The following is a 25,916-nucleotide window of genomic DNA, read 5'->3' on the forward strand; positions in this document are numbered from 1 at the left end:
AGAGTATTAGAGTTTTAGATGCTGAAAGATATTAAAAAAATTACCCTCCAAGAATGTTTGCTTTTCTAAGAGTGTGTTCTGTCGAGCATTTTTAACCTTTATTCATTTGAGGATGAACATGATCATATTTTATATTGCAGTTTATATATTGGACTAACCAAGGGAAGTCCAAAGGGAGGAAGAGAAAAGTATTTACTATCATGCTTTAAAGCATCACACATCTGAAATTATCCGAGAATTATTTAAATTTAAATTTAAATTTAATTATTGGTAAGGGTGAATGCATTTTTGTATGCTTATAAAAACACTTTGTATTTCTAAAAACAGGCAGTCCATTCATATCCTCTATCCTTTCTTTCCATGAGGCTGTTGAATTTTTCTTATTGGTTTCAAGTGCTCTTTACATATTAATGATATGAGTCTTCTGTCTGTCTTTTATGTTGTGGATATTGTTCTGAGCTTGTAATTTGTCATTAAATCCTTTTTACAGTGTTTTTGGGCTGTAAAAAAAGTTGTTAATATTTATATAGTTAAATTTTTGTCTCTTCTTAATTCCAGTTTTGTTACTCTTGTTCAGGTGTACTAACAGAACAAGCAGCAGGTCCTTTGGGACAGAATCTAGAAGTGGAACCATACTCACAATACAACAATGTTCCATTTCCCCAAGTTCAACCACAGATTTCCTCATCGTCCTATTATTCCAACCTGGGTTTCTACCCCCAGCAGCCTGAAGAGTGGTATTCTCCTGGAATATATGAACTCAGGCGAATGCCAGCTGAGACTCTTTACCAGGGAGAGATTGAGGTAGCAGAGATTCCTGTAACAAAAAAGGCTCGAATGGGTACAACAACGGGGAGAATAAAAGGGGATGAATTATGTGTTGTTTGTGGAGACAGAGCATCTGGATACCATTATAATGCGCTGACCTGTGAGGGGTGCAAAGGTAAGCTTCTTTGGTTGGTCATTTTCTCCTTGTTCAAGTTTTACTGTATTGGTTGTTGAGATATCTCAGACTGGATTCTTCCCTTTTCCCAGATAAGTTCCCATTTTCTCCTCCTCTGCTCCTACCTGTTACAGATTTCTAGGAAAAGCCTTTTTAGAGCATTTAGCTTATATATAAACAAACTATTTCCTATTTATAACCTTACACATGGTTAAAAAGAATTTATGGATTGTGGGTTTTATAGGGGTGGGAGATTGTTATTTTTTATTTTAATTTTTTTAATGTTTATTTTTGAGAGAAAAAGAGAGAGAGACAGAGTGTGAGTGGGGGAGGGGCAGAGAGAGAGGGAGACACAGAATCCAAAGCAGGCTCCAGTCTCTGAGCTGTCAGCACAGAGCCCCATGCGGGGCTCGAACCCACGAATCATGAGATCATGACCTGAGCTGAAGTCGGACACTTAACTGACCGAGCCACCCGGTGCCTTAGATTGTTTTCTTTTCCTTTTCTTAAAATTAAGATCAAGGAGAATAATACTTTATTATATAATGTATTTGTTATACCTCAGTAGTAAACTTATTAGTTCTCATGCTCATTCCCATTTTATAGATGAAGAAAGTGCAGCACAAGAAGTTAATCAACTTACTCAAGGCTTCACAGCTGATTAGAGGTGGAGCTTCAAAAGTATAGCTTATGAATCTAACTCCAGAGCATTTGCTATTAACCACTTGGCTACCATGTCTTTTAATCCTTGCCTCCTAAATGATCATTCTACTCTTTGAGCTATTTGGTCAAGGCTAGTATTGACTAATTCAGTGGCCAAAGTATTGGTATTGTCTAGGCCAAGGAAATAGACTCCTGAAGTCAGTAACCTGGGTCGGCTCAACTCCTTACAGATGAGCACTTAGAGAAACCTGGTCCTCCTGAGAAGAATCTGGGGCATCCAGGGTAACTGGAGTGAAACCAGTGTGCCTAGGACAACCCTAAAAAACACCAACTTTAAAAGCAGGCAGGGGAAGAGAATCCCCTAAAGGGTATAGAAGAAAGCCAGAGATGGGGGGTGGGGAGGGCTACCAGGAAAGTGCAGGGTCATAGGACAGAAGGGGACAGAAAAGTGGTCAAAAGAGAACTTGTCCTTGGGCAAGTTCAGGAAGGAAAAGCTGGAGCTGGATGTAGATATAATTTTTAAGAGCAAAAAAAAAAAAAAAAAAAGCAGAGCTTTTTCATTGATTTTGACTCGAGACTTTGCCCCAGTGGTACGAGCAAAAGGACCAGAGTGCAAGAGAGGAGATGAGATGGGGCCAGGATGAGCCCGTGTGCTACATTAGGGTACGCGATTTTTTTTTTCTGTAAAGAGAGAGTAAATATTTTAGCGGTCTCTCTTGCGATTACTCAACTCTGCAAACACGGCCACATAAAGAAGGGGCATAGCCATGGCTTTACTTAACTTACAAAAATAGGTAAGGAAATTAAAAAAAAAAAAACAGGCAGCATGCCGAATTTGGCTCATAGGCCTAGCTGTAGTTTGCTGACCTTGTTCTGGACCAATGACTCTTGAGGGTGAGTATCAGCCTATTAACTAGAAGCTATATAGTGAGAGAGCACAAGAGTCAGGGCACGTATACAGGAAACATAAACTCATTTTGTGTAGCTGGGTTGAATTCAGTTTCAAGCCCTTGTGGAGCCTTTATTTCATTTAATTTAGGATTATTCTGCTCACCCTCACCCCCACCAAAAAAACTCTCACATTTCTCTGGGGTTTTGTCTAAATTCTGTGATTATCCAGGGTCAGGGAGGGATTGGGCACTGCAGGTGGGACTCTGGTCTCCAGTGTTGTTAACACAGTCCAGCATCTGCTGGGTGTTGTTCTAGCTGGTCTGCGGTGACCAGTGGGAAAGGTCTCTGAGGCTCCATCCCGGGGTCTTGAGTACATTCCTCCTTCCTGTCTGGCCTGCCTGCTGTCCTGCAACTCAGGTGGGGTGGGTTCCCGATGCTCCTGCAGTGTCGTGCTGGAAGACCTGGCTGCTCAGAGAAAACATGAAGCCATTTCATCTGCTCCCCTGCCACCCTGCGTGCAGGCAACACCCAGTGCCTCTCCGGGCTGTCTCCTGGGAAGGGTGCAAGAATTTTTCTGTTCTAGAACTCCTGAATGACATGGAGTTTCTATAATCTTTCAATACAAGCATCCCAGGATGCAGTCTGGGCGTGAAGAGGGGAAGGACAGAACTCAGGGCTTTTCACGTATCTAATATATGTCTTGACTCTTTTTTTTTAACTTCCTCTTTCTTTATTTACCCTTCCCAACTTGGGGAAATTTAGTGTCTGGGATCTGAAGGCTCAGATTGTGGTGACTAAAAACCAATAATGAGCTCCTTTGTGCTCTGTATATATTCTCCTGAGGAAACAAATGAAAATGATCCTGGCTTAGTGGATAGGTAGGAGGTTCACAGCATAGGGTAGAGTACAAGGGGAAGAAGCAGGAGCCTATGCCAGGAAGGCCTAACAGCTTGGCCAACCCAGTCCCCTCACCTGGCACCCCTTGCATGTCTGTGCTTACAAGATACAAAGTGAATTTTACTCTTTAACTTTCCATCAAAGGGAATGTGTGAACTTTGGGGGTTCACAGGCATGCATTGAATCTAGACTCTGTAATTCTTGGCTGAGTATGCAAGTTACTTAATATATCGGTCAGAGTTCAGTGAAATAAAACAGAAACCAAAACTTCAAGCAGTAAGGAATGAATGCAGAAGAAGTTGGAAGGGCAGAGGAGCAGGTTCTATGCTGAGTCTCCAAGAGGATGCTTCGTGCACACACTGCAGAACTGGCCTGCCCGGGGCCATTGCTATAGTCAACAAGATGGGGAAACAGGAAGCTAACACAGAACTGTTGGTTCCAGAAAGACACCACCTTAGCTGCCATCTTGGGACCAGGAAGCTGCCTCCACCATAATCACTGGCTCTAGAGACATGGTGTGCCAGCTAAATCTGTACATGTGCATGATGAAGGCCCTGTGTCTTGCTTTTCAACATCCTCTAAGCTAGCAGCTGGAACCCAATATTGCTGCACAATTCCACAATCCTACTTGCCAGCAGAGACAACAGTCTTAAAAGGGCATCTGTCTGGAAGAGCTTAAATCATATGCACAATGTTAGCTGCAAGGGAGTCTGGGAAAGATTGTGTCCAATTTCTTGCCTTTATGATAGAGAATGTATGATAGATTAGAAGTAGGTACAGTGGATATCCAGCTAGCCAATCCTTAGTTTATGGACTATTTTGCTTCTCTGAGCCTCCAATCTGCAAAGAATGATAGTATCAATTTAACAGGGTCTTTGTAGAATTCAGTTAAATTTTTATATTTTATAAGATTTTTTAAAGTTTATTTATTTTTGAGAGAGAGAGAGGGAGAGCAGGGGAGGGGCAGAGAGAGAGGGAGACAGAATCCCAAGCAGGCACTGTGCTCGAGTCCCACACAGAGCCTGATGTTGTACTCGAATTCACGGAATTGTGAGATCATGACCTGAGCTGAAATCAAAAGTCAGATATTTAAGCGAGTGAGCTACCCAGACACCCCAGATTTTTATATTTTAAAGATCCTGGGAGCTCTCTTCCTTTAAGACTTCACTGCAGATCTGTCAGACTTGTGATACTCACACACACACACACACACACACACACACAAACACACACGAGAAAATTTTTAAACACTTAAAAACAAAGCAAAGATCATGGTTAACATCCTGATTTCATTGGTCTCTATATCTGTTTCTGTTAGAAATATTTTAATTTTAATGTATGTTTTATTGTAGATATTTATGGCATCAATGAGAGTCATTGCAATACATTTTTAAAAGTATAATTGCAAGAACACAAGTATAACGCATTGACAATGACTGCCATTTGCTCAGCACTAGATTAAATCAAGAGCTTTCTTTTCCCTCAGTTATCAGTGGAAGATACGAAAATGTGCTAATGTCTGGGGATGAATTTTGATTCAAACTTCAAGCCTCAACTAACAAAACTGATCTGCATCTGACTGGAAATTTCAAATGACCGCATTTTTAAATAGGTCACTGTCAGTCACATTCATCTCCAGGCCAGGAGTTTGCACCTATCAATGAGAGATTGAAAGAATTCTTAAAAGGCATTTTATGAGTAAATGGGTAACCTGTTGTCCTTTCGAACACATTCTGACTTAGTTCTGAAGTTGTAGAAAAGACTCGATAGTTACAAAAACTATTCTGGTATGTAGAATAGATGCAGAGTGTTTCCAGTGGGCACTTTGTTTATGGGTCAGGGCTGAGGTGCCCTGATTCACACACAAACCTCCTGAAATCCTATTTGACTTTGGGGTCTGATTTTATGAGATCTGATAATAACCCTAATGAACTCTATAGGTCAAACTAGAATGTGATGCAAGGGGGTGGGGCTTATGCTATTTTACTGCGTTGGAAGCCTTTTGTAATAAGTGTTCTAAAAATCACCTGGGCGGCTCAGTCGGTTGAGCATCTGACTCTTGATTTCGGCTCAGGCCATGATCTCATGGTTCATGAGTTTGAGTCCTGGGTCAGGCTCTGTGCTGACAGCATGGAGCCTGCCTGGGATTCTCTCTCTGCCTCTCCCCCACTCTCGCTCTCTCTCAAAATAAATAAATAAAACTTTTTAAAAAATCACAAGAGTGGGATTCTGACAGCAGATGACCTGGATATCATCTGACCCTTCCCCCATGGCTGATTCTCTTCCCAGCTGTTCCAAGTTACTGAATATGTCTGGGCTTCAGACTTCTCACTTATAAAATGAGGATAATAATAAAGAGGAGGAGGAGGAGGAAGACCTTGAGAGGAGGATGATGGTGATGCTGCTCATAGATAAGATATATTAAATGATTATTATGTGCAGGCTTTATCTGGAGGCTTTGCATGTACTAACTCATGCTGCTCATAGATAAGATATATTAAATGATTATTATGTGCAGGCTTTATCTGGAGGCTTTGCATGTACTAACTCATTTAATCTTTGGGACATCCCTTTGAGGTAGGCACCTAGAGGCTGGTGGGAAGATTGAAGAAGATAATGTGTGTAAAGCAATTAACATAGTACTTGCCTATGGTGAACCCTCTGTAAATGTCCACTCTTATTACTATTATCATTGAGTTGTTGTGAAGAAAAAAAAATGAGACATTGTTTTTGAAATATCTAGCTCAGTACCTGGCACACTTGAGTGCTCAGTAAGCCTTAGTTATTGCTGCTTTATTGGTGAATTCTTACTATTTTATTATTGTTATTCTATTCATCTGGCCTCCCAAATTTTGATCATACACTATCTTCAAAACTATCTCTCCTCCTATTAATTAATTAGTTAAGTCTCCAGCTCCTGAGAGTTTGAATTCATTAATTCAATTCTTTATTCAGCAACCATATGCCAGGTACTATTCTTTTTTAATGTTTATTTATTTTTGGGAGAGAGAGAGAGAGACAGAGAGTGAGTGGGGGAGGAGCAGAGAGAGGGAGACACAGAACCCAAAGCAGGGTCCAGGCTCTGAGCTGTCAACACAGAGCATGATGTGGGGCTCAAATCCACGAACCGTGAGATCATGACCTGAGCAGAAGTCGGACGCTTAACTGACTGAGCATCCAGGCGCCCCTGCCAGGCACTATTCTAAGCATAGGAGATGCAATGGTGAACAAAACAGACAAAATTCCAGTTCTCTTCATCACCATTTTAAAGCAAAGCAAGGAAACAGTTTATGTAAAATAGACAAAAAGAGAAAACAGTAAGAAAGAAAAAAAAAGATTAAAAAATATAAAAGCAACGAAATAGTATCAAAAAGAACATCCTTAAATAGTAATATGATGATTTCCAGTGGGCAAAAATGGAAATTTCAAATAAATATATAGCAATGACGCAAGACAAACCTAAGACAAAAATTACATTTAAACAAGGAAAAATGTTTAAACTAAATACATAAGAAATATGTAAATATGAAAGTAGGACTAAAAAAACCCTCTAGTTGACATAAGCTTTCAACTCCTGGAGTTTGCCTACCTTGGAGTCTATATGGCTCTTAAAGACGGTAAAAGCAAGCTAACGCAGAGCATTGTTACCCCTCCCTTCATTTTCCCAATAAAAGCACTGACCTCCACCTCTACCATCTTTGAGATGATCAAGTATAACCCTTTCAATGAGGGGTTGAAAAAAACTCTATGTGACAGTTATCTCTTTTTTTAGAGAGGGACTTTACCTTTTGTTTTATTAAGTAAATGTAGAAAGATAGCTACCTATCTTTTCTCCTCCTGGGATGGGAAAGAAAAGCAAAAAGAGAGAGAGAGAGAGAGGAATCAAAGCAGCAAAAACAAAACAAAAAACAAACCCAAAAAACAAAAAAACAGACCCCAAAAAACAACAGGAGCAAGAACAAAGCATACTTGGGAATCACTCAATAAATTATCCTTTCATATTAACATTGCTAAAATTATTGAAAAAATATACATTAATGGGCTCAAACAGATTGGGGAACATAATGACTTTGTTTCTGTTATGGCATTCTGTTATAGACTGTTTATTTCATTTATCTTTATAATGGCTCCAGTAGATGGTATTATCATTTCCTTTTTGCGAATAAAGATACCAACACTCAGAGACTTGTCCAGGCCTCACAGCTATAAAAGATTGGGGTAGGATGGGTAGTCAAATCTCTAGGACTCCTGAGCTATACTTTGCCCTCTGTGTTGTCCTTCCTTGTATCCTTTTGTCAGTGACTTTCTGAAGACATTCAACACTAAAGCATATGCAAGGAAAATGAGTGTTTCAAAAGTTGGTTCTGTGTTTAAGGAAAAAACACACCAACAAAGAGAAAACCAAATGAAATCTAGATGATGGTGAATCTATACCCATTGGTCATTTGACAGAATGGTCTCCTGGTGTTCTCCACCAATATACTTTCCCAAAGCACTCACAACTATGAATCATTGAACAACACTCACTTGTGTACAAAATAGAACATCCTCTTTTTAAAAAATGTTTATTTCTTTTTGAGAGAGAGAGACAGAGAGTGAGTGGGGGAGGAGCAGAATCCTACAGAATCCAAAGTTGGCTCCAGGCTCCGAGCTGTCAGCACAGAGCCCAACGTGGGCTCGAACCCACAAGCTGTGAAATCCATGACCTGAGCCGAAGTCAGATGCCCAACTGACTGAGCCACCCAGGCACCCCAAAATAGACCATCCTCTGAGTAACTAAGTAAGGTTGTTAGCCCCTTGCACACATAGAAATGACAATCACTAGTCATATCACTTTTAAAAAATAAAGAATGAAGCATCTAAGTGTCTTCATTTCTAATTGTGATATACAACAGCATTAAAATATATAATTTAAGAAGGGCCTTTGTGGAAGCTTGCCTTGCAGTGTCTTACACTTTGACCCTGTACCTTCTATTAATAGGTTAAGGTGAAAGGAGGAATAGACTCAAGAGTTGCCTCCCAGGCAAACTCCCACAAAGGCACTTCTCAAATGAGTTTAGAAAGGACAGTCATGTCATTAAGGAGTCTCTGAGATTCCCTGTTCACCCCTCTGAGGAAGCTGTTTGTGTTTGTGCAGCCTGCTTTTAGCAATCTGGAGGGAGGATAAGATGTGTGCTGGATAGAATGTTTCAGTCCTTGTCTTCTAGGCCATTCCTCCTGAGCATTGCCCTCCTACTCTGGTTTATATCATTGCTTGAGACTACATGCAAATACTACTACCATCCATGGCTTAGATGGATGGCAAACTTTTTGTAAAGGGCCGGATAGTCAATATTTTAGGCTTCATGGGTACTAAGGTCTCTGTCACAATTATTTGACTGTCATTGTAATGTGAAAGCAGACATGCATATAAATGAATGAGCTTGGCTGTGTTCCAATAAAACTTTATTTATGAACACTAAACTTTGTCAAAAATTTTACATACCACAAAATACTTTTCTTTTCTCCAACCACTAATCATGTAAAAACCATTCTTAGGTTGAAGCACATGCAGAAATAAGCAAGGGGTGGAATTTTCCCTTCATGTTGTGGTTAGCTAACTCCTGGCTTAGTACAGGACTCCTTCTGAATGCTTGTAGGCCATGAGCATCTTGTATCTGAACTTGGGGTTTCCTCCCTTACTCCTAATCCTACATTCTTCACCTGTCTTGGGCAATGTTTATTCATAAATTTACTCTGTTTCCTAGCTTTCAGAGATTCATCAACAGTTTTGATACACTGAGGGAGTTGTACTCTAACTCTTAGAGACTGCTGTTTCATGAACTTTTCTTACTTTGTGGTATTTTTGACTGAAGGGAGTATAGAAGTTTGACGCATGTCCTTTGGCTACTAAGTTGTTTGTAGATTTGACTACTTTGAAAGGATGTTAGGCAACTTCCCCAAGTAATTCAAAGTCAGTCCTTTAAAAAATTTATTTAAGAAAAAAAGTCAGTAGGGATTGTAGTTGGTAAAAGTAAGTGTTGGAAAAGTCAGATGAATTTTTTTTGCCTGTATGTGGCTCCCCAACAGATTAAAGGGGGAAAAACTTAAAATTACTTATTAGCATTAACTAGTCAATAATAATTTTCATCACAAGAAACAACTGGTGTTGGAAAGGATGTGGAAAAAACGGAAACTCTTGGACTGTTGGTGGGAATGCAACTTTGTGAAGCCACTATGGAAAACAGTGTGGAGATTCCTCAAAAAGCTAAAAATAGGGGCACCTGGGTGGCTCAGTCAGTTAAGCATCTGTCTTTGGCTCAGGTCACGATCTCACAGTTTGTGGGTTCAAGCCCCGTGTCAGGCTCTGTGCTGACAGCTCAGAGCCTGGAACCTGCTTCGGATACTGAGTCTCCCTCTCTCTCTGCCCCTCCCCTGCTCACTTTCTGTCTCTCTCTCAAAAATAAGTGAACATTAAAAAAATTTTTTTTAAGTTAGAAATAGAACTACGCTATGATCCAGTAATCACACTACTAGGTATTTACTCAAAAAAATAAAAAAAAAAAACATTAATTCAAAGGGATACATGCACTCCTGTGTTTATAGTAGCATTATTTACAAAAGCCAAGATAGGGAAGCAGCCCATGTGTCGTCCATCAATAGGTGAATGGATAAAGAAGATGTGGGGTATATATATATATATATATACACACAATGGAATATTATTTGGCCATAAAAAAGAATGAAACCTTGTCATTTACAACAATGTGGATGAAGCTAGAGAGTATAATGCTAAGTGAAATAAGTCAGTCAGAGAAAGACAAATGCCATATGATTTCATTCATATGTGGAATTTAAGAAACAAAAACAAATGATCAAAGGGAAAAAGAGAGAAACCAAGAAACACTCTTAATTATTGAGAACAAACTGAAGGTTATCAGAAGGGAGGGAGTGGGAGATGGGTGAAATAGGTGATGGAGATTAAGGAGTGCACCTGTCCTGCTGAGCACTGGGTGATGTATAGAAGTGTTGACTCATTGTATTCTACACCTGAAACTAATATAACACTGTATGTTAACTAATGAATTAAAAGAAAGCTTAAAAAATAGTAATTTTCATCAATTTCATTTCAGAAGTGTGAGGGTTGCTTTTTCAAAAATAATAGTCTGAAACAGCTCCTACTAGGTGATCAGGAGTCTATTATCAAGTTCTAAAAATTTCAGCAAGCAGCTCAGGGACAAGCACTGAGATCTTTAAGAAATTGTGTGATGGAGACCAAAGCTTACCTTTTTATATCGGCTCCCTCCTCTCTAGTTTGTGGCCATTGCATAGTTTCCTAATAATGAATCTGTGGTGGAAAAGACACCTGGGTTGGAGGAGGGAGAATAGGGCGTCTTGAACAGTTTTGGATATAGAGAAGAAACCATGGAGCACTTAACACTTGGTGTGGGATTGGGGGAGATTAATGTCTAAAGACCATTTTTAGCAATATGAACTCCTTACTAGAAAGACAGCCTAATGTAGAGGGGTTAAGAACACAGAGTTTGGAACTGAACCTATCAGGTAAGTTCCACCGTTTATTATCTGTAGAACCTTGAGCAAGTGCTTCATCTCTCTGTAACGCAGTCTCCTTAGTTATGAGAGAGAGATAATAATAGAATCTATTTCATAGGATTGTTATGAATAGTAAATGAATCACCATAAGCAAAGTGTTTAGAACAGTGCCTGATACAAAGTAAGTTCTATATAAGAGGGTGGAGGAGGCCTTGTTATTCTACAGTGTGCTGAGATAGACCTAAAGCCTGACTCTATTTAAGCCATATTGGATGTAGAGATCACTAGTTATTCAGCTTTGTGCATTTGTTGCTGTGTAAAAAGTGTGGGAACCCTCAAAGTTTTAAACAGCCAATATTTTATTGATTTCAAAGTAATGGGTAGCTACTGTCAGTCACTAGAGTCTGACGTGTACATGTGCACTGTGTGCATATATGTGTGCACACTTACACATATGTATATAGGAGTTGTGAGTAGGCTATGGTATGTGAGTTATATCTGTATAAAGAAGCAGAGAAGCAGAATGTGCAATATTATGCATATTTGAGGGATCCATTTTACTATCCTATAGACATTCTCCAGGAATCCCCCAGCACTACACATTCCTCAGATGGCAATGCCAGGTCTGTCTACTCATCTTTCATTACCAGGAAGCCTCTGTTCCTCAGTGAATTTCCTTTCCATTCATTTTCAAATGACTTTTCTGGGCATTGTTAAATATGCACAAGATAGAGGCAGAGGTATGTGTATGGATGATTTGCATAAGTATAAATACAGTATATGTACCCATATTTAAGTGATATAATGATAGTATTGTGTTGCCACCTAAGAGTGAAAGCTAATTAATTCAGCTATTGAGATGATAATGATTTCTTTCTCAGTTAATACCAGAGTTAAAAAAAAACCTGCAGAATTGTCCTAGCACTGTTCCTTTGATTCATCTTGGAATAAGGAGGTTTATTTCTGTTAACTATTGAGCTATCAGTATCTATGGTGGTTTTAAATTGAATCATTCCTGGGAAGGGCTGAATATTTGTGGAAGACTGACTCAGGTCGACTAATACAGTCATTGAGCTCAATGATTTGGTACCAGGAAATACATTTTTCCTTCCTTACTTCCTTCCTTCCTTCCTTCCTTCCTTCCTTCCTTCCCTTGCCTAGAGTCTCTTTTAAAATACATGCTTTGGTATTTGCGCTCCCAATATCAATGTTGATCTGAAGCACAAAATCTTTTTTTAGACTTTGTGTGGTTGGATTTGACATTTAGGAAAATGGTAAGATCTTTCCTACTGAAAGTTACACCAGCTGACAATTTCACAAGCAAGTCTATGACTTTTTTTTAACCTTGCTATCTCTAACTTTTCCTTCTGCTTCTGTTTTTATGTTGAGTTAGTTACCAAGTCATGAGTTCCTCCCTTTCCTCTTCTCTTTTCTCACCCTCCAGCCAGTTCAGGCACTAATAACCTCTGGGCTGGTCCACTTTTCTTCACCTTGCACCAAGGATTCTTCCCAACATGGAGGTTAGGTCACACCCTCTTCTTCCAAAATCCTCTAATGGTTTCTCTCTTTCTGCACGGTAAAGACTCAATTGTGGCATTGAAGGGCATTTATATTCTGTCCCACTACATGCCCTCACCCACCTCTCACTAATTGTCCCTTCATTCTACCCTTCCACCAAAATAGACTATCCACTCTTCCCTGGAATTTCCATAACTTGTTGCCTTTTCTCATTTCCCAGACTGTGCTTCCTCCCTCACAGTCCATGTTTCAAAACTCTACTTATTCTTCAACATCCAGCTCAAATTCTACTCCTTCCTGAATTCTCTGATTTCCCCTACCTGGAATTAATCAGGGCCATTCCTAGACCCTATAATACCTTTTCCTCTCAAGACACTTGATTTCTAGGTGTTGAGACATTGTCATTTATTTTACTAGAACAAATTTTTATTGCCTTCTGCAGGAAAAATTGTCATAACAAATATACAAATCTCCATGTCTGTGATGGAATTGCTGCCTCCTCTGAATGTGACAGTATGTTCATAAGCATATAATGTGGCCTTGAAATGATCACTTTTTCATCTACATTCCAATTATTTATTACTTAATTAGCTATCCTATCACTCTATCTTATATTATGCTGTAAATGTACTTCTTCTCTGTCTTCTAAGTTGGAAACTCTGAGGACAAGGGTTGTCTTATTTATCTGGACGTCTCCCAGGTTAGAGAATGTAGCTTTCAGGTTGTAGGTACTTAATATTGTTATTCTATTCTCTTGTAACCTAAGAGAGACAATTATGATATAGTGGTTGGGAGTGTGGCCTTTGGTCCATGACTGCCTGGGTTTGAATCCTCCTAATCCACTTATTAACCATGTGATCATGGCCAAAATGCTTAATTTCTCTGTGCGTTTTCCCCCCATGCTGTAATATGGGGACATATAATATTATCTTCATCATAAAATTGATATGGAGTTTAAATAACTAAATACAGGTGAAATAGAACAAAAGCTAGTGAGTGCTTAATAAATGTTAGCTATTATTCTGACAGGCTGTTAAAATAGGAAAGACTCCTGCTGTCTCAGTTTTGGCACTAGTTGCTACATCCAAAGTGAGCCCATCTTGTAGTCAGTAGTCAAGAAATGGTTAAAACCTCACCTAGTTTGAGGTATGAAGTGTGCAGGAGTTGGAAATTCTAGAGTATAGTCTTTAAAGATTTTGGAGCATGTGACTAGTGTGCTATAGATCCCATTCCCCACTGCAAAGGAGTGGACAGATGGGATACAGATGTCTGCCTTGGGGACCACCACTGAAAGTATGGTACTTTTGTGAGAATTAGGAGAACGTGTCCCACCCTTCTCAGGTGTAATCTATACAGTAAGGAGGCCCTCCTGCCCCAGGCGCAATGAAAGGGTCTTCAACAGGATCCCTTGAGGAGATTGATATGTATCCCTTACAGCTGAGGGACACAGGAGACTGGCATCTGACTTTCACCTGAGAAGTTGAAAGGGCAGGAGGTATGGTGGCTGACTGCTTATGGGTAAGTGGGAGAGATTTCTCCTCCCAGCAGTTTGCTGGACCAAAAAAAGCTGGCACTGGGTCATTATCATCAGCTCATGACAAGAAGGCAACATGGAGGGACCCAGAGTACAGAGGATGGTGGTGAATTGCCAAATTCCTACATGCGGAAGAAGGAGATAGAAGCCCCGGGCTAGAATAGAGATGTACTTGTCCTCATTGAGGACTTGCAAAGGAATGGATCCCAGCGGTGGGCATTCTCTAAAGAACCCAACTCCAAGAGAGAAGGAGTCAATTTCAGAAACTTGCGGGGCACAAGCCAGCCAAGTAAGCACTTTCCTGTCACTTCTTCCCATGCCTCCCCAAATCCTCTCCTTATTCACACTCCACCTTGAGTCTGGAAGTGTCAGAAATTATGGTTAGCCAGGTGGAGGATGAAGAGTAAAAGTAGAAAGTGGGAGAAAAAAGAAACTGAAAGAAAGGCGTTTGTCTTCCCTCGCCACCTGCAGCTTAACTGTTGCAGGCTGGCAATGGTGGCTCCACCGTCTCAAAGGAGATGTTTGCTTTTAAATCAAGGTTGGCATTTGTATTACTGCACCAGGCTGGGCATGTTAAGAACTGAACTGAAACCTTGAATGTGACCTCTCCCAGTCTGCCTGGTAAACAGCAACTTGTTTTGCAAGGATTAGCACAACACTTGCTTCCAAGTCTGATCTCTTCACCCAGAACCGACCATTCTCCCTCCCTCTTCTGTCCCAGCACAGACCAGGAACACCTAATTTCACTTGTTTGATTGCTTGCATGACTTTGCCCTCCACTAGGCTGTAAACTCAAAGAGGGCAGGGATGACTTACTCACCTTCGGACCACCAGCATCTAGAGCTCACTGGAACACAATGGTCTTCCAGTAAAGATGTAATGAAAGTAACCATTCTTAAAAAAAAAAGCAAGATTTTCTCTAAGAGAGGCTACAGTTCAAACATGTCTTTATCTTTGAGATAGAGATTGAAAAGAGCAGGCTTCTGGAAGTCACAGTGCAGTTGAAGTTATCTGTCACCAGTCCACCTGAAGATTGCCTGGGTGTTTGCCGGGGGTTCCTGAGAAAATGCTCTGGCATCCCTTAATCCTAATATGTTTTTCTGAGTGGAAGTTGTTAGGATAGTTTTTATTCCTTTCTGTGTTTCTTTCACAGGTTTCTTCAGGAGAAGCATTACCAAAAATGCCGTGTACAAGTGTAAAAATGGGGGCAACTGTGTGATGGACATGTACATGCGAAGAAAGTGCCAAGAGTGTCGCCTAAGGAAATGCAAAGAGATGGGAATGTTGGCTGAATGTATGTATACAGGTATTCACATCAAGCAATTAAATTCCACTAAAAATCTAAGGAGGCAGATGGCAGGTAACTCACATGATTAGAATGGTACTTCACATATTAAAGAAGGGATTTACTAAGCCATCAAAGTTCTTGAAAAGGGTAATGAACCACTGAAATTGTCCAAAGTGTCAGCTAAAGAGCATTTTGTTCACCTGAAACAGTTTTTTGTTATTCATTGTTGCAAGGAATCATATGTGGAGTGAGGTGGCATTAATCTATAGTAGCTTCCAAGAATGATAGCAGTCTAAAAGTTTTCTCCAAATGTGATTTAATATCTTTCTTATTGTTTAATTAGCATAAACATTCACAGTTGTGGGAAAGATTAAGAATGCTTTATAAAGTATAACTGCCTCTGAATTGTCTAAATAGAGTTTTAAACCAAGTCATTTTATTAGTAGTCCTTCTTCTCTTAGTGCAGCTTTGAACCAATTTGTATAGGTTTACACAGGAAATTAACTACTGTGAGTTTTAATATAATTTGGCCCTTTGATCTGATAAAGAGACACTGTATTAACTGCTGGCTTTGTGAGGAACCATAATCTTCATCAATTTGGAATGCATGCTAGTATATAATGTATTAATTTTTCATTCTGCAAATTCTACAGACCACTCAGATTTTGAGATATGGCCCATTCTTCCTCAAAAAACAAATGACAAACAAATGTCACCAAGGGGATGATAACATTCAGGGAGGGAATGCCACATGGAATAAAAAGCCTTTGGAAGGTGACTCCAATTCTATTGTTCCCAAACTGTACAAGCAACTGGGATGGACCCAGAGAAATAATGTGTGCATGAGGGGGAAAAATAGGTCAGTGTAAATAATCCAGCTCTGGTGGATGAAAGTTTTATAGTAGATGATCACTATCTCCTCTTAGCATATGAAACAAGAGACTGCAAGAGGGATGACTGCTGGAATCCAATCCTGCAATGGAAACGCTTACTTTGATACTGGATGGTTCATGTTGCTCATCACTTAAATATGAACTTGTTCCAACGGAAGCACTGAGGACATTTTTCAACACTCCACTTATAGAAGTCTATCATATTATTTATGAACACAAACTTGTCCAGTAACAGATGCAGAGCTTTCATCTGATCTTGTAAAATAAATGCCCTGGACAAAGAAATTCCTGGAATTTCTCATTAACATTGGAGAATATGGAGGTTAAATGGGACTCTGGAAGATTGTTTTGCATTATTTTTTATAGCTCTGTTAAGTGTAAATTAATGATGATATTGCATAATTATTCAGAAGAAAATTTCAAAGTCCCCTTGACTTATTTTCATCTCTATGTCCTCAATAATTTATACAGTTCTGAAAATTAACAAGATTTAAAAATTTTCTCTGAAGGATGTTGACATTTGTTTTACACAGCACGTGTTTACTTATGTGTGTTTAATGTGAAACTGAATATGCTTTTTATGGTACAGTTATATAAACATGGATGAGAATAGTATCAGTTGTGAAACACTAGCTTTCAGGGTCCACTAGACTAGGAATAGGGAGGGTGTCGTTCCCTTTTTATTTACTGAATATCTTGCCTTTCTACAATGCTTTGGTTATTACAAATTCTTTATATAAAGTACATTTAAAAAAAATTTTTTTTTCAATGTTTATTTATTTTTGGGACAGAGAGAGACAGAGCATGAACGGGGGAGGGGCAGAGAGAGAGGGAGACACAGAATCGGAAACAGGCTCCAGGCTCTGAGCCATCAGCCCAGAGCCCGACGCGGGGCTCGAACTCACGGACCGCGAGATGGTGACCTGGCTGAAGTCGGACGCTTAACCGACTGCGCCACCCAGGCGCCCCTAAAGTACATTTTTTTAAAGAAGACCAAATTATACTTAATCTACACAAAACTCTTAGGTAGATATTACTTCTGTTTTACAAGTGAAGAAAGTGAGACTCACAGAGGGATAAATTTCTTGTTCAAGTCCAAGTCTTAAAATTCAAAAGGGCTAGAATTAGCTCTGTGCCAAATTGCACAGATGTGAGCAGACTACACATCAGCTGCCTCATGACCACGGACCCACTAGAACTTCATGGTGAAGTCTCTGTTTTTTATTTTCTCAGGCTTGTTAACTGAAATTCAGTGTAAATCTAAACGACTAAGAAAAAATGTGAAGCAGCATGCAGATCAGACCATTAATGAAGACAGTGAAGGTCGAGATTTGCGACAAGTGACCTCGACGACTAAGTCATGCAGGGTAATACCATGCAATGGTGTTGGCTAAAGCCAGAAGGAGCTGAGCTTCTGGCATGTAGTGATTAATGTGAAATGTTGCAGCTTGGGAGTGAACAGTCAAATAACTCTTGAGACGTCTTTTGTGCAAAAAAAGGTGGTTTTATTAAAGCATGGGGACAGGACCTGTGGGCACAAAGAGCAGCACGGGATTATGAGAAATGACTGATTATACACTTTCAAGTTGGGAGAGGGTTAGAGATAAGGTTAGTCTCTAAGGAATTTGTAAGCAAGTGTCCAGGATCTCCAGGGGTCATTTATATTATCTAGTAAACCCTGAGACCCTTCAGATGTATATCAGTGGGCAAATGCTTGGAGGTTGATTGCTAACATATATCTTTGGGGGTGGGTAGAGATAAAGGAAGTTTCCAAAGGGATTTTTATATGTTAAAGAAGACTTACAGGATCCTGGAGGTCGGGCTAATGTCAAGCAAAGGTTGCGTTTTGCCTCTAGTGAAGTATTAACATTGAGGCAGTTGAGTTCCTGGAGGAAGGTTACCTTGCCTGTCCCAAGTACTTGTCAATGGGCTGCAAAGGAAATTTAATTTTTTCTATATTTCTTTTGCCTTTGTTATCCACATCAGTGATCTGGTTGGGAGGCTTTAAAATTAGAGCCACAGCCACAAGCAGAATTTCATTTCAATTGTGTATTAAATAGTTTTCTTTTTAATCAAGAAAGTAATACCTGCTTTGGTCTAGAAACTCAAATAATAGCAGTAAATCAGGTAAAAAAGTGAAAGCTCTCCATTTCTCTGGCTCCATTCCACTCCTACTACCAAGAGATTGCCAGTAGAATTAGTTCAGTGTATAGAATGGATTTTTCAGGTTGAGTTTTGATGACCTTTTTCTTTTTCCTGTCATTGAGAAGGGAGGCCTACAGTGGGAAGGAGATGTACTCAGTAGAGGTTTGCTGATTAGTCCCTATCAATGGTAAAATTGGGTGGATACACATCTGTGGAACAACAGAGAGAAGCCTTTCCCAATGAACTCACAATTTTCTTATGCTCAAATTTCTTATGCAAGAAGTTCTTTGAACAACTTGAGACAAAATAGAGGAACAGCATCTTGGATGATTAACTAAACACATTGTGATAATCCACAGGGTATATGAAGGAACCTTAATTTGCCATTAGTTGAGAAAACAAAAATCCATGATTATTTAAGTCACACTCTTCTTAATATTGATTGTACTACTAGCAAGGAAAACTTCATCCACATTTAGCTTTCCAAGTATAGTATTTTGCATTCATTTGAGAAAAAAAATAATTTTATATCAAAGTGTTATTTTGCCATAGTACTTCATCAATAACACTTTTTGGTATAAGGAAGCAAAGAGCTGACACAATTATCCACACTCTTCAAAATGTGCTATTAAAGGAGAAAGTGATAGTTGGTGTCTGAATTGTCCAGATTGATGACTTTCTATTTCAGAGCTAGGTAAACATTTTTTTTTTCTGTAAACGGTCAGATATTTTAGGCTTTGGCTACAAGGTTTCCATGACAACTATTGAACTCTGCTATTTTAGTGTAGAAGTAGCGTATATAACACATAAACAAATGAACGTGGTTGTGTTCCAGTAGAGTCAGGTAGATTTGGTAGATGGGCCATAGTTTGTCAACTCCTGCCCTATATGAATGCCCTTAATTGGATTCTCTATTTTATATGTGGGAACTTTTCCTTAGTGACTAAACCTTGAACTTTCACTGAACTTCTCTATGAATGAGGTTGATAGGGTTCAAATCTAGACTATTATTTATCCCCAAGATATACATGAAATGAATATTTTGTTATCCCTATTTTACAGATAGAAAAATGAACAATTTGGGACCCATTTAGTGAATTGTGATATGCTTGACCAAGGACCCAGAGTAAGCCATTACAGTGCACACTGTATCAGAGTGCATAGTTCCTGCCATATTTAGGGCTTTTATCAATAATTTCTGAGATTAGTTTACTCCAGATGAATGTGCATATAGGAAAAGTACATTACAGCCACCCTCCCTAATACCTTTTATTTTTTTGCCAGTGTAGGAGAAAACTGAACTCACCCCAGATCAACAGAATCTTCTTCATTATATTATGGATTCGTATAGCAAACAGAGGATGCCTCAGGAAATAACAAATAAAATTGTACGTACAAATATATAAAAATGCATAGGTTGAAAGTTAGTATTTTCTATATAAATTATATATGAATTTGTTACTTTGAAATAATTAGAGCTGAGAATTTAAGTTATGCATTTAAACTTTTAGCAGCATTAGACAAAGAACAGATGTTTCATATCTATCTTGGTAATAGTAATTGCTCTCCAAGGAACTGAAAAATATAAGTTCGATCTTAAATTTTATTATCCAAATCTTATTCTTTAGTATAATGATTTTGTGTTTGATTTATCCTTTTATCTACTTATTAATCATTTGCTTTTCTTCTTAAAATTTAGTTAAAAGAAGAATTCAGTGCAGAAGAAAATTTTCTCATTTTAACTGAAATGGCTACCAGTCATGTACAGATTCTCGTAGAATTCACAAAAAAACTTCCAGGTATTTTTTACATGTATATGCTATACTGTGCAATATTCTTGTGACACTGAGAAAGTCAGGTCTGTTGGCCGTAAAGTAGAAATTATCTCACATCTGATTTAAATTAATATGTCTAACTACTATAGACATGAATGGTTAGAGCCAGATAGGATATTTCAAATCACTTATAATAATTTTTCCAGATTGATAGACTAAGAAATTGAGACTTTGTGAAGTTGTCATTCATGCATTTATTCATTTAACAAGCACTTGTTGATACGTATTCTATACTAAGTATGTAGCTAGTGCCTTCAAGGGAAGTGATTTAAGAAAGGCTATAATAAAAATATTATATACAAAGTGCTGTTTGAACAGAGAGGAAGTTGTTGCTATTTGTACCTGAGAAAGACAGGGAGACCTCAAAGAAAATCATATTTTAATTGGGTCTGAAAGAAAACGGAGTTGTCCTGGTGGTATGGAATAGAAGGAACCTTCCAAGTCGAGAGATCTACTTGTGAAAATATAATGAGGCATGGACAAAAATAGGATTATTAGAGATGGAAAAATTCAATGTGGCCACAGCATAATGTGGTAGACTCCTTGGTTAGGCATAAGGTTAAGTTGGTGTCAGATTAACAAGGGCTTAAGTAAGGAATTTAATTTTCATCCCCTGAATGGTAAAGAGTTTTTGGTGGTTTTTTGTTGTTGTTTATATTGAGAGGGAAGTGATGGGATTTATGCTAATACAGATATGACTTGTTCCGTTTTGTATAAGATGAATTTGAACGAGGAGGGACCAGAGGCAGGAGGATCATTTAGGATGCTACTGCACCAGTCAAGGCAGAAGGCTTGAAATAAAGCAACAGCACTGGGAGATGGAAGAGGAAACAAAATGAAGAGAGATTCAAAAATCAGTAGAGCTTACTGAACAATATATTGTGGGACAAGGGAGAGGAATTTATCTATAGTCATTTGGATGGGGCCAGTACAGAAACTGGAATTCAAGATTCGTATCTCTCAGCTTCCCAATTCCTTTGGCTACATTATCAATGCTATCTCAGCCAATAGATTTAAGTTGTTTCGGTGTTTTAAAAATATATTAGTACAATAGAATTCTATGATCTGGAAGAGTATAATAAGAGTCTCATGCTCTAGCGACTGAGCTAGCCGGGCACTGGAAGAGTATAATAAATACCTTGTATAACAGCACAGCACTGTAATATTAAATTATAGAAGGTAACTTCTGATGTAAGATTTTAATTAGGTTAATTTGTCTTCTTTGGCCAGCATCATGCTATTATTTTATTAAAGTGTCATGAATAGACATAAGCCTACATAAACTCATAAAATGTGAGGAGGAAGTTCTCATTTTCATTTTAACATTAATATTCTCTCATTTCTTTATTACAATGAAAGAGGAACTTAATTTGTTATATGCTAATTAAGGCGAGGGGAATCTTGATCAAAAACAAGATTATACAAGAGTGAAAGGTGTGGGAGGAAGAATTGGGAAAGGGAGAAATATATTTTTGGTTGTTTGTGAAAAGAGAGGTTTTCAGTTCAAATGGTCTATTGGTCTTGAACCACAAAATAATTGAAGAAAAAAATCTTGTTCATAAAAGGTAGCTTATCTGAAAGCAACAGCAATATCTAACACATCTCTTTATTTCCAGTGCTTAGACTAGTTCCTGAGGGGGAAGAAAGAGTATAATTAATGTGTGTTTAATGAGTCAAGCAGGGGGACCTGGCTGGCTCAGTTGGGAGAACATGTGACTCGATCTTGGGGTTGTGAGTTTCAAGCCCCATGTTGGCTGTAGAGATTACTTAAAAATAAACTTTTAAAAATGAGAAAACAGAAGGAAAAAAAATACAATAGGAAATAAAAGACCAAAACTCCTGAGAAAGAAATTTTAACAGTACTAGTAATATAGTTAAAATTAATATTTTAACAATAATTATGGAAATTACAACATTAATAAAAATAACAGTAATAGTGATATAATACCAATAATGAAATGGTGTGGGTTAAAGAGATGAATCATTTCATTTTGTAGTTCATGGTGCATGACCTGTGCCAGGCACTGTCCAGGGTGCTGGAGACCCTGCAGGAATGGCTTCTGCCTTCAAAGGAGCTCTGAGATAGTGATTCTTTTTTTTTTTTTAAGTTGAATTATTTATTTATTTATTTATTTATTTATTTATTTATTTATTTATTTATCTATCTATCTAGTTAGTTAGTTAGTTAGTTAGTTAGTTAGAGGGAGGGAGGGGGAGAATTTCCCAAACAGGTTGCATGCTGCCAGTAGGGCCTAACAAATGATGCGGGGCTCAATCTCATGAACCCTGAGATAATGACCTGGACAAAAATCAAGAATGGGATGCCTAAAATGATTGGGCCACCCAGGCACCCCTAAGATAGTGATTCTTAAACCTTTAACATTACTCTCTTCTCTAAACTCCCATTTCTATTTAATACTTTTCTAAGCCATCTGGACCCTGATGGTATTAGTTTATCTTCATAAGTGTGTTATGTGTATGTATACATGTGCATAGGAGCTTATGTTTGTTTCCCATTTATTCAGTTATCCAATTATTCAACAAATAAGTCTTGGATATCAATTATGTGCCAGGTACTGGGGATACAAAAGTGAACAAAACAGGCAAAGTCTCTGCCCTCATGAAGTTTATACTCTATTTGAGGTGGCAGACGATGAACAAATATGCAGATAAATTTATGTCAGGTAGTAGTAAATTCTTTGAGTAAAAATAAAGCAACTAGTGGGGTTAATGGGTGGCTCAGTTGGTTAAGTGTCTGACTTCAACTTGTGTCCATGAGTTCGAACCTTGCGTCAGGCTCTGTACTAACAGTGTGGACTCTGCTTCAGATTCTCTGTCTCCCTCTCTACCCCTCCCCTGATCACACACTTTCTATCAAAAATAAATAAATAAACATTAAAAAAATAAAGCAGATATGGGCTAGTGAGTTATGGGGAGTAGTATTATTTTAGTAGGGTCACCTTGAATATAGGGTCTCTGCATATAGTGGGGGGAGTAAAGCATTTGGATAGCTGGGGAAGGGCATTTACTCCTGAGGCAAAGCAAACTTGTATGTTCACAGCAGGGCCATGAGTCAGTGTGGCTGGAACACAGTGAGTAAGAGAAAGGAAGAGGAGGAAATGATGTCAGAGAGGCTGCTGGAGACTGTGGCATACAAGCCTGGATAAGGACTTTGGATTTTCCAAGTGGTGTTATATTCCTTCAGGTTGTCAATTCCTTCCCACGGCTGGATACATGTAAAGATTTTTTTCTGGTCTGTGGATGCTTCCATTCTTCAGAGTTGACCCTGTATCACCAGATGTGACTAATATAATGGCTAAAAGAGAATCTGTTTGCTTCTAACTTCTGAGTTACTTTATCTGAGTCAGCCTTTACTGCCATTATATGTATTTTTGGTGTGGATAGGACATTCTTTTTTACCCAACTTGTACAACAAATCCTACTCAATAAGATAAAAGTCAGCTTCTATTTGGGACAGAAAAATCGATTTTTAGTGACTCAACCTGACTACCCAATCTTAAAACAATTACAAAATAACTTTATGGAAATGTTTTATCAGTGGGGATGATAATGATGATGAAATATTGTTATATAGCATTCACAGTTCCTTGATACTTGATTTGATTATCATCTTCATCCAGGATTTCAGACTTTGGACCATGAAGATCAAATTGCTTTGCTGAAAGGGTCTGCAGTAGAAGCTATGTTCCTCCGTTCAGCTGAGATTTTCAATAAGAAGCTTCCAGCTGGACATGCTGACCTATTGGAAGAAAGAATTCGGAGGAGTGGTATGTGATTTGGTTAATGGTAAAGAGTTTGCTCCTGCAAGTAAGCATTCCATGAAGGCAGGCTTCTTACCTATCTTATGCAAAGTTACATTCGCATTGTGACTAGTATGGTGAATGACTCTAAAAAGATATGTGTTAAATAGATGAGGCTTTTTGTTTTTAATTTTTTAAATATTTATTTATTAAAAAAAATTTTTTTTTCAACGTTTATTTATTTTTGGGACAGAGAGAGACAGAGCATGAACGGGAGAGGGGCAGAGAGAGAGGGAGACACAGAATCGGAAACAGGCTCCAGGCTCTGAGCCATCAGCCCAGAGCCTGACGCGGGGCTCGAACTCACGCACTGCGAGATCGAGATCGTGACCTGGCTGAAGTCGGACGCTCAAACGACTGCGCCACCCAGGCGCCCCAAATATTTATTTATTTTTGAGAGAGAGACAAGATAGAGTGTGAGTGGGGCAAGGGTGGAGAGAGAGGGAGTCACAGAATCTGAAGAAAGCTCCAGGCTCTGGGCTGTCAGCACAGAGCCTGATGTGGGGCTCACACTCATGAACAGTGAGATCATGACCTGAGATGAAGTCTGAGCTCAAGTCTTATGCTTAACCGATTGAGCCACTCAGGTGCCCTTAGATGAGGCTTTTAGAGGGTTGCTTCACATGTCCTTGTAGTAGCAAAATACTAAAAATACTCTTTGCCCTATACTAAGATTAAGGGCCAAAGGAGGAATTTTTAGAAGTTTGGTAAATTAGATAGAAAAACATAGCATAAAGGAGTTGGGATTATTCAGTCGAAAAAAAGATTCACTTGTTCAAAATCTTCATGTATGAAAGACTGTGGCTCAAACTATTATCCATCTCTATTCAAAGCAAAATAAAAAGAATTATTAATAGCAACATTTATATATCATTTAATTTATATATCATTATCATTAGGTTTTAGACACTGTTCTAAATAATTTACATACATGATTTCATCAGAATCTTGCAAAGTCTTATGAAATAAGTGCCATTATTATTCAAAATTTATCGATAAGGAAACTGACACAGAGAGTGGTTAATAACTTTCCCAGAGACAGACAGGAAGTCTGACTTCAGAAGCTGTGTGTCTAAGCCACTATGCTACATGTCTCTCAAGAGACAAAATGAAATAATAGTATGAGTTGAACTTATTATGGAGGAATACTGCGACAGAAAGGGTTAAGAGACATTGTAATAAATTTCCTGGAATTCTGTGCAGTTTATCTTAGAAGAGTCTTAAAATAGGATAAGTGCTTGTTTTCCTGAGATACTTTCTATATGGGTTGGGAGGGGAGAGATGAATGAGAAGAAATGATGTCTCAAGATCCTTTCTTCCCAAAGTATCCTTCTATGAAAGACTAGAACAAAGTTTAGGTACTTATAAAATCAGTGTTTTAGAACAGAGGTTAGAAGGAAAGTTTTTAGGAAGTTCTGCATTTGTTATATAAGAAAAATAATTGAAAAATTGGAAATTATTTTTTAAAAGCAGCCATCCCATAGTCATTGTGTTTTTTTAAACACTGAAAGTATAATTATCATTATTGATAGATTTAAAGAATATACATTTAAAATATGCATTATTTGTATATATCATTGATTTACTAGTTTAACATGTACTTAAGAGCAAGCGACTATGGAGGCAGTAAAGAGAGGAATCAGATGTGTTCCTTCTCCTATGAAGCTTATAGTCTAGTAGGAAGACATGAACTTTACATAGGTAGTTATAAAAAAATGTGGAAGAGAACTGAGAGAAAGGTGACTCCTAGTTGGTAGGGCTCTGGAAGATTTCACTGGCAAACTGGGCCTTGAATGATATTAGATGTGGATATTCAGGATAGAGGTACAAGAAAGAAGGACCAACCCAAGCAAAGGATTGAGTCAAGAAAGCCCAGGTTATGCATTCAAAGAAGAATGAATAGTTGAGTTTATTTAGATTAAGGGTTACATTAAAGGGAAATAGAATTCTTAAAA

At 38.5% G+C, this 25,916-nt stretch overlaps 1 protein-coding gene across 5 annotated transcripts in view; it reads left to right on the forward strand.

Moving 5' to 3' along the window:
• NR1H4 (nuclear receptor subfamily 1 group H member 4) overlaps positions 1 to 25,916 on the forward strand; it is a 77,965-nt gene that overhangs the window by 34,290 nt on the left and 17,759 nt on the right. For 3 of the 5 annotated variants that reach the window (XR_007154252.1, XM_047868635.1, XM_047868633.1), the window contains 6 exons: positions 578 to 943; positions 15,133 to 15,285; positions 17,394 to 17,527; positions 19,595 to 19,693; positions 20,005 to 20,104; positions 23,782 to 23,928. Coding sequence is in view for 4 of the 5 variants with exons in the window: in XM_047868635.1 (XP_047724591.1) it covers positions 578 to 943; positions 15,133 to 15,285; positions 17,394 to 17,527; positions 19,595 to 19,693; positions 20,005 to 20,104; positions 23,782 to 23,928 (999 nt within the window). In the remaining variant the exon portion in view is untranslated. The remainder of the gene's footprint in view (positions 1 to 577; positions 944 to 15,132; positions 15,286 to 17,393; positions 17,528 to 19,594; positions 19,694 to 20,004; positions 20,105 to 23,781; positions 23,929 to 25,916) is intronic. The other 2 variants (XM_047868636.1, XM_047868634.1) reach the window with 1 other exon arrangement.

The sequence above is a fragment of the Prionailurus viverrinus genome, chromosome B4, assembly GCF_022837055.1.
Source record: "Prionailurus viverrinus isolate Anna chromosome B4, UM_Priviv_1.0, whole genome shotgun sequence".
Lineage (NCBI taxonomy): Eukaryota > Metazoa > Chordata > Mammalia > Carnivora > Felidae > Prionailurus > Prionailurus viverrinus.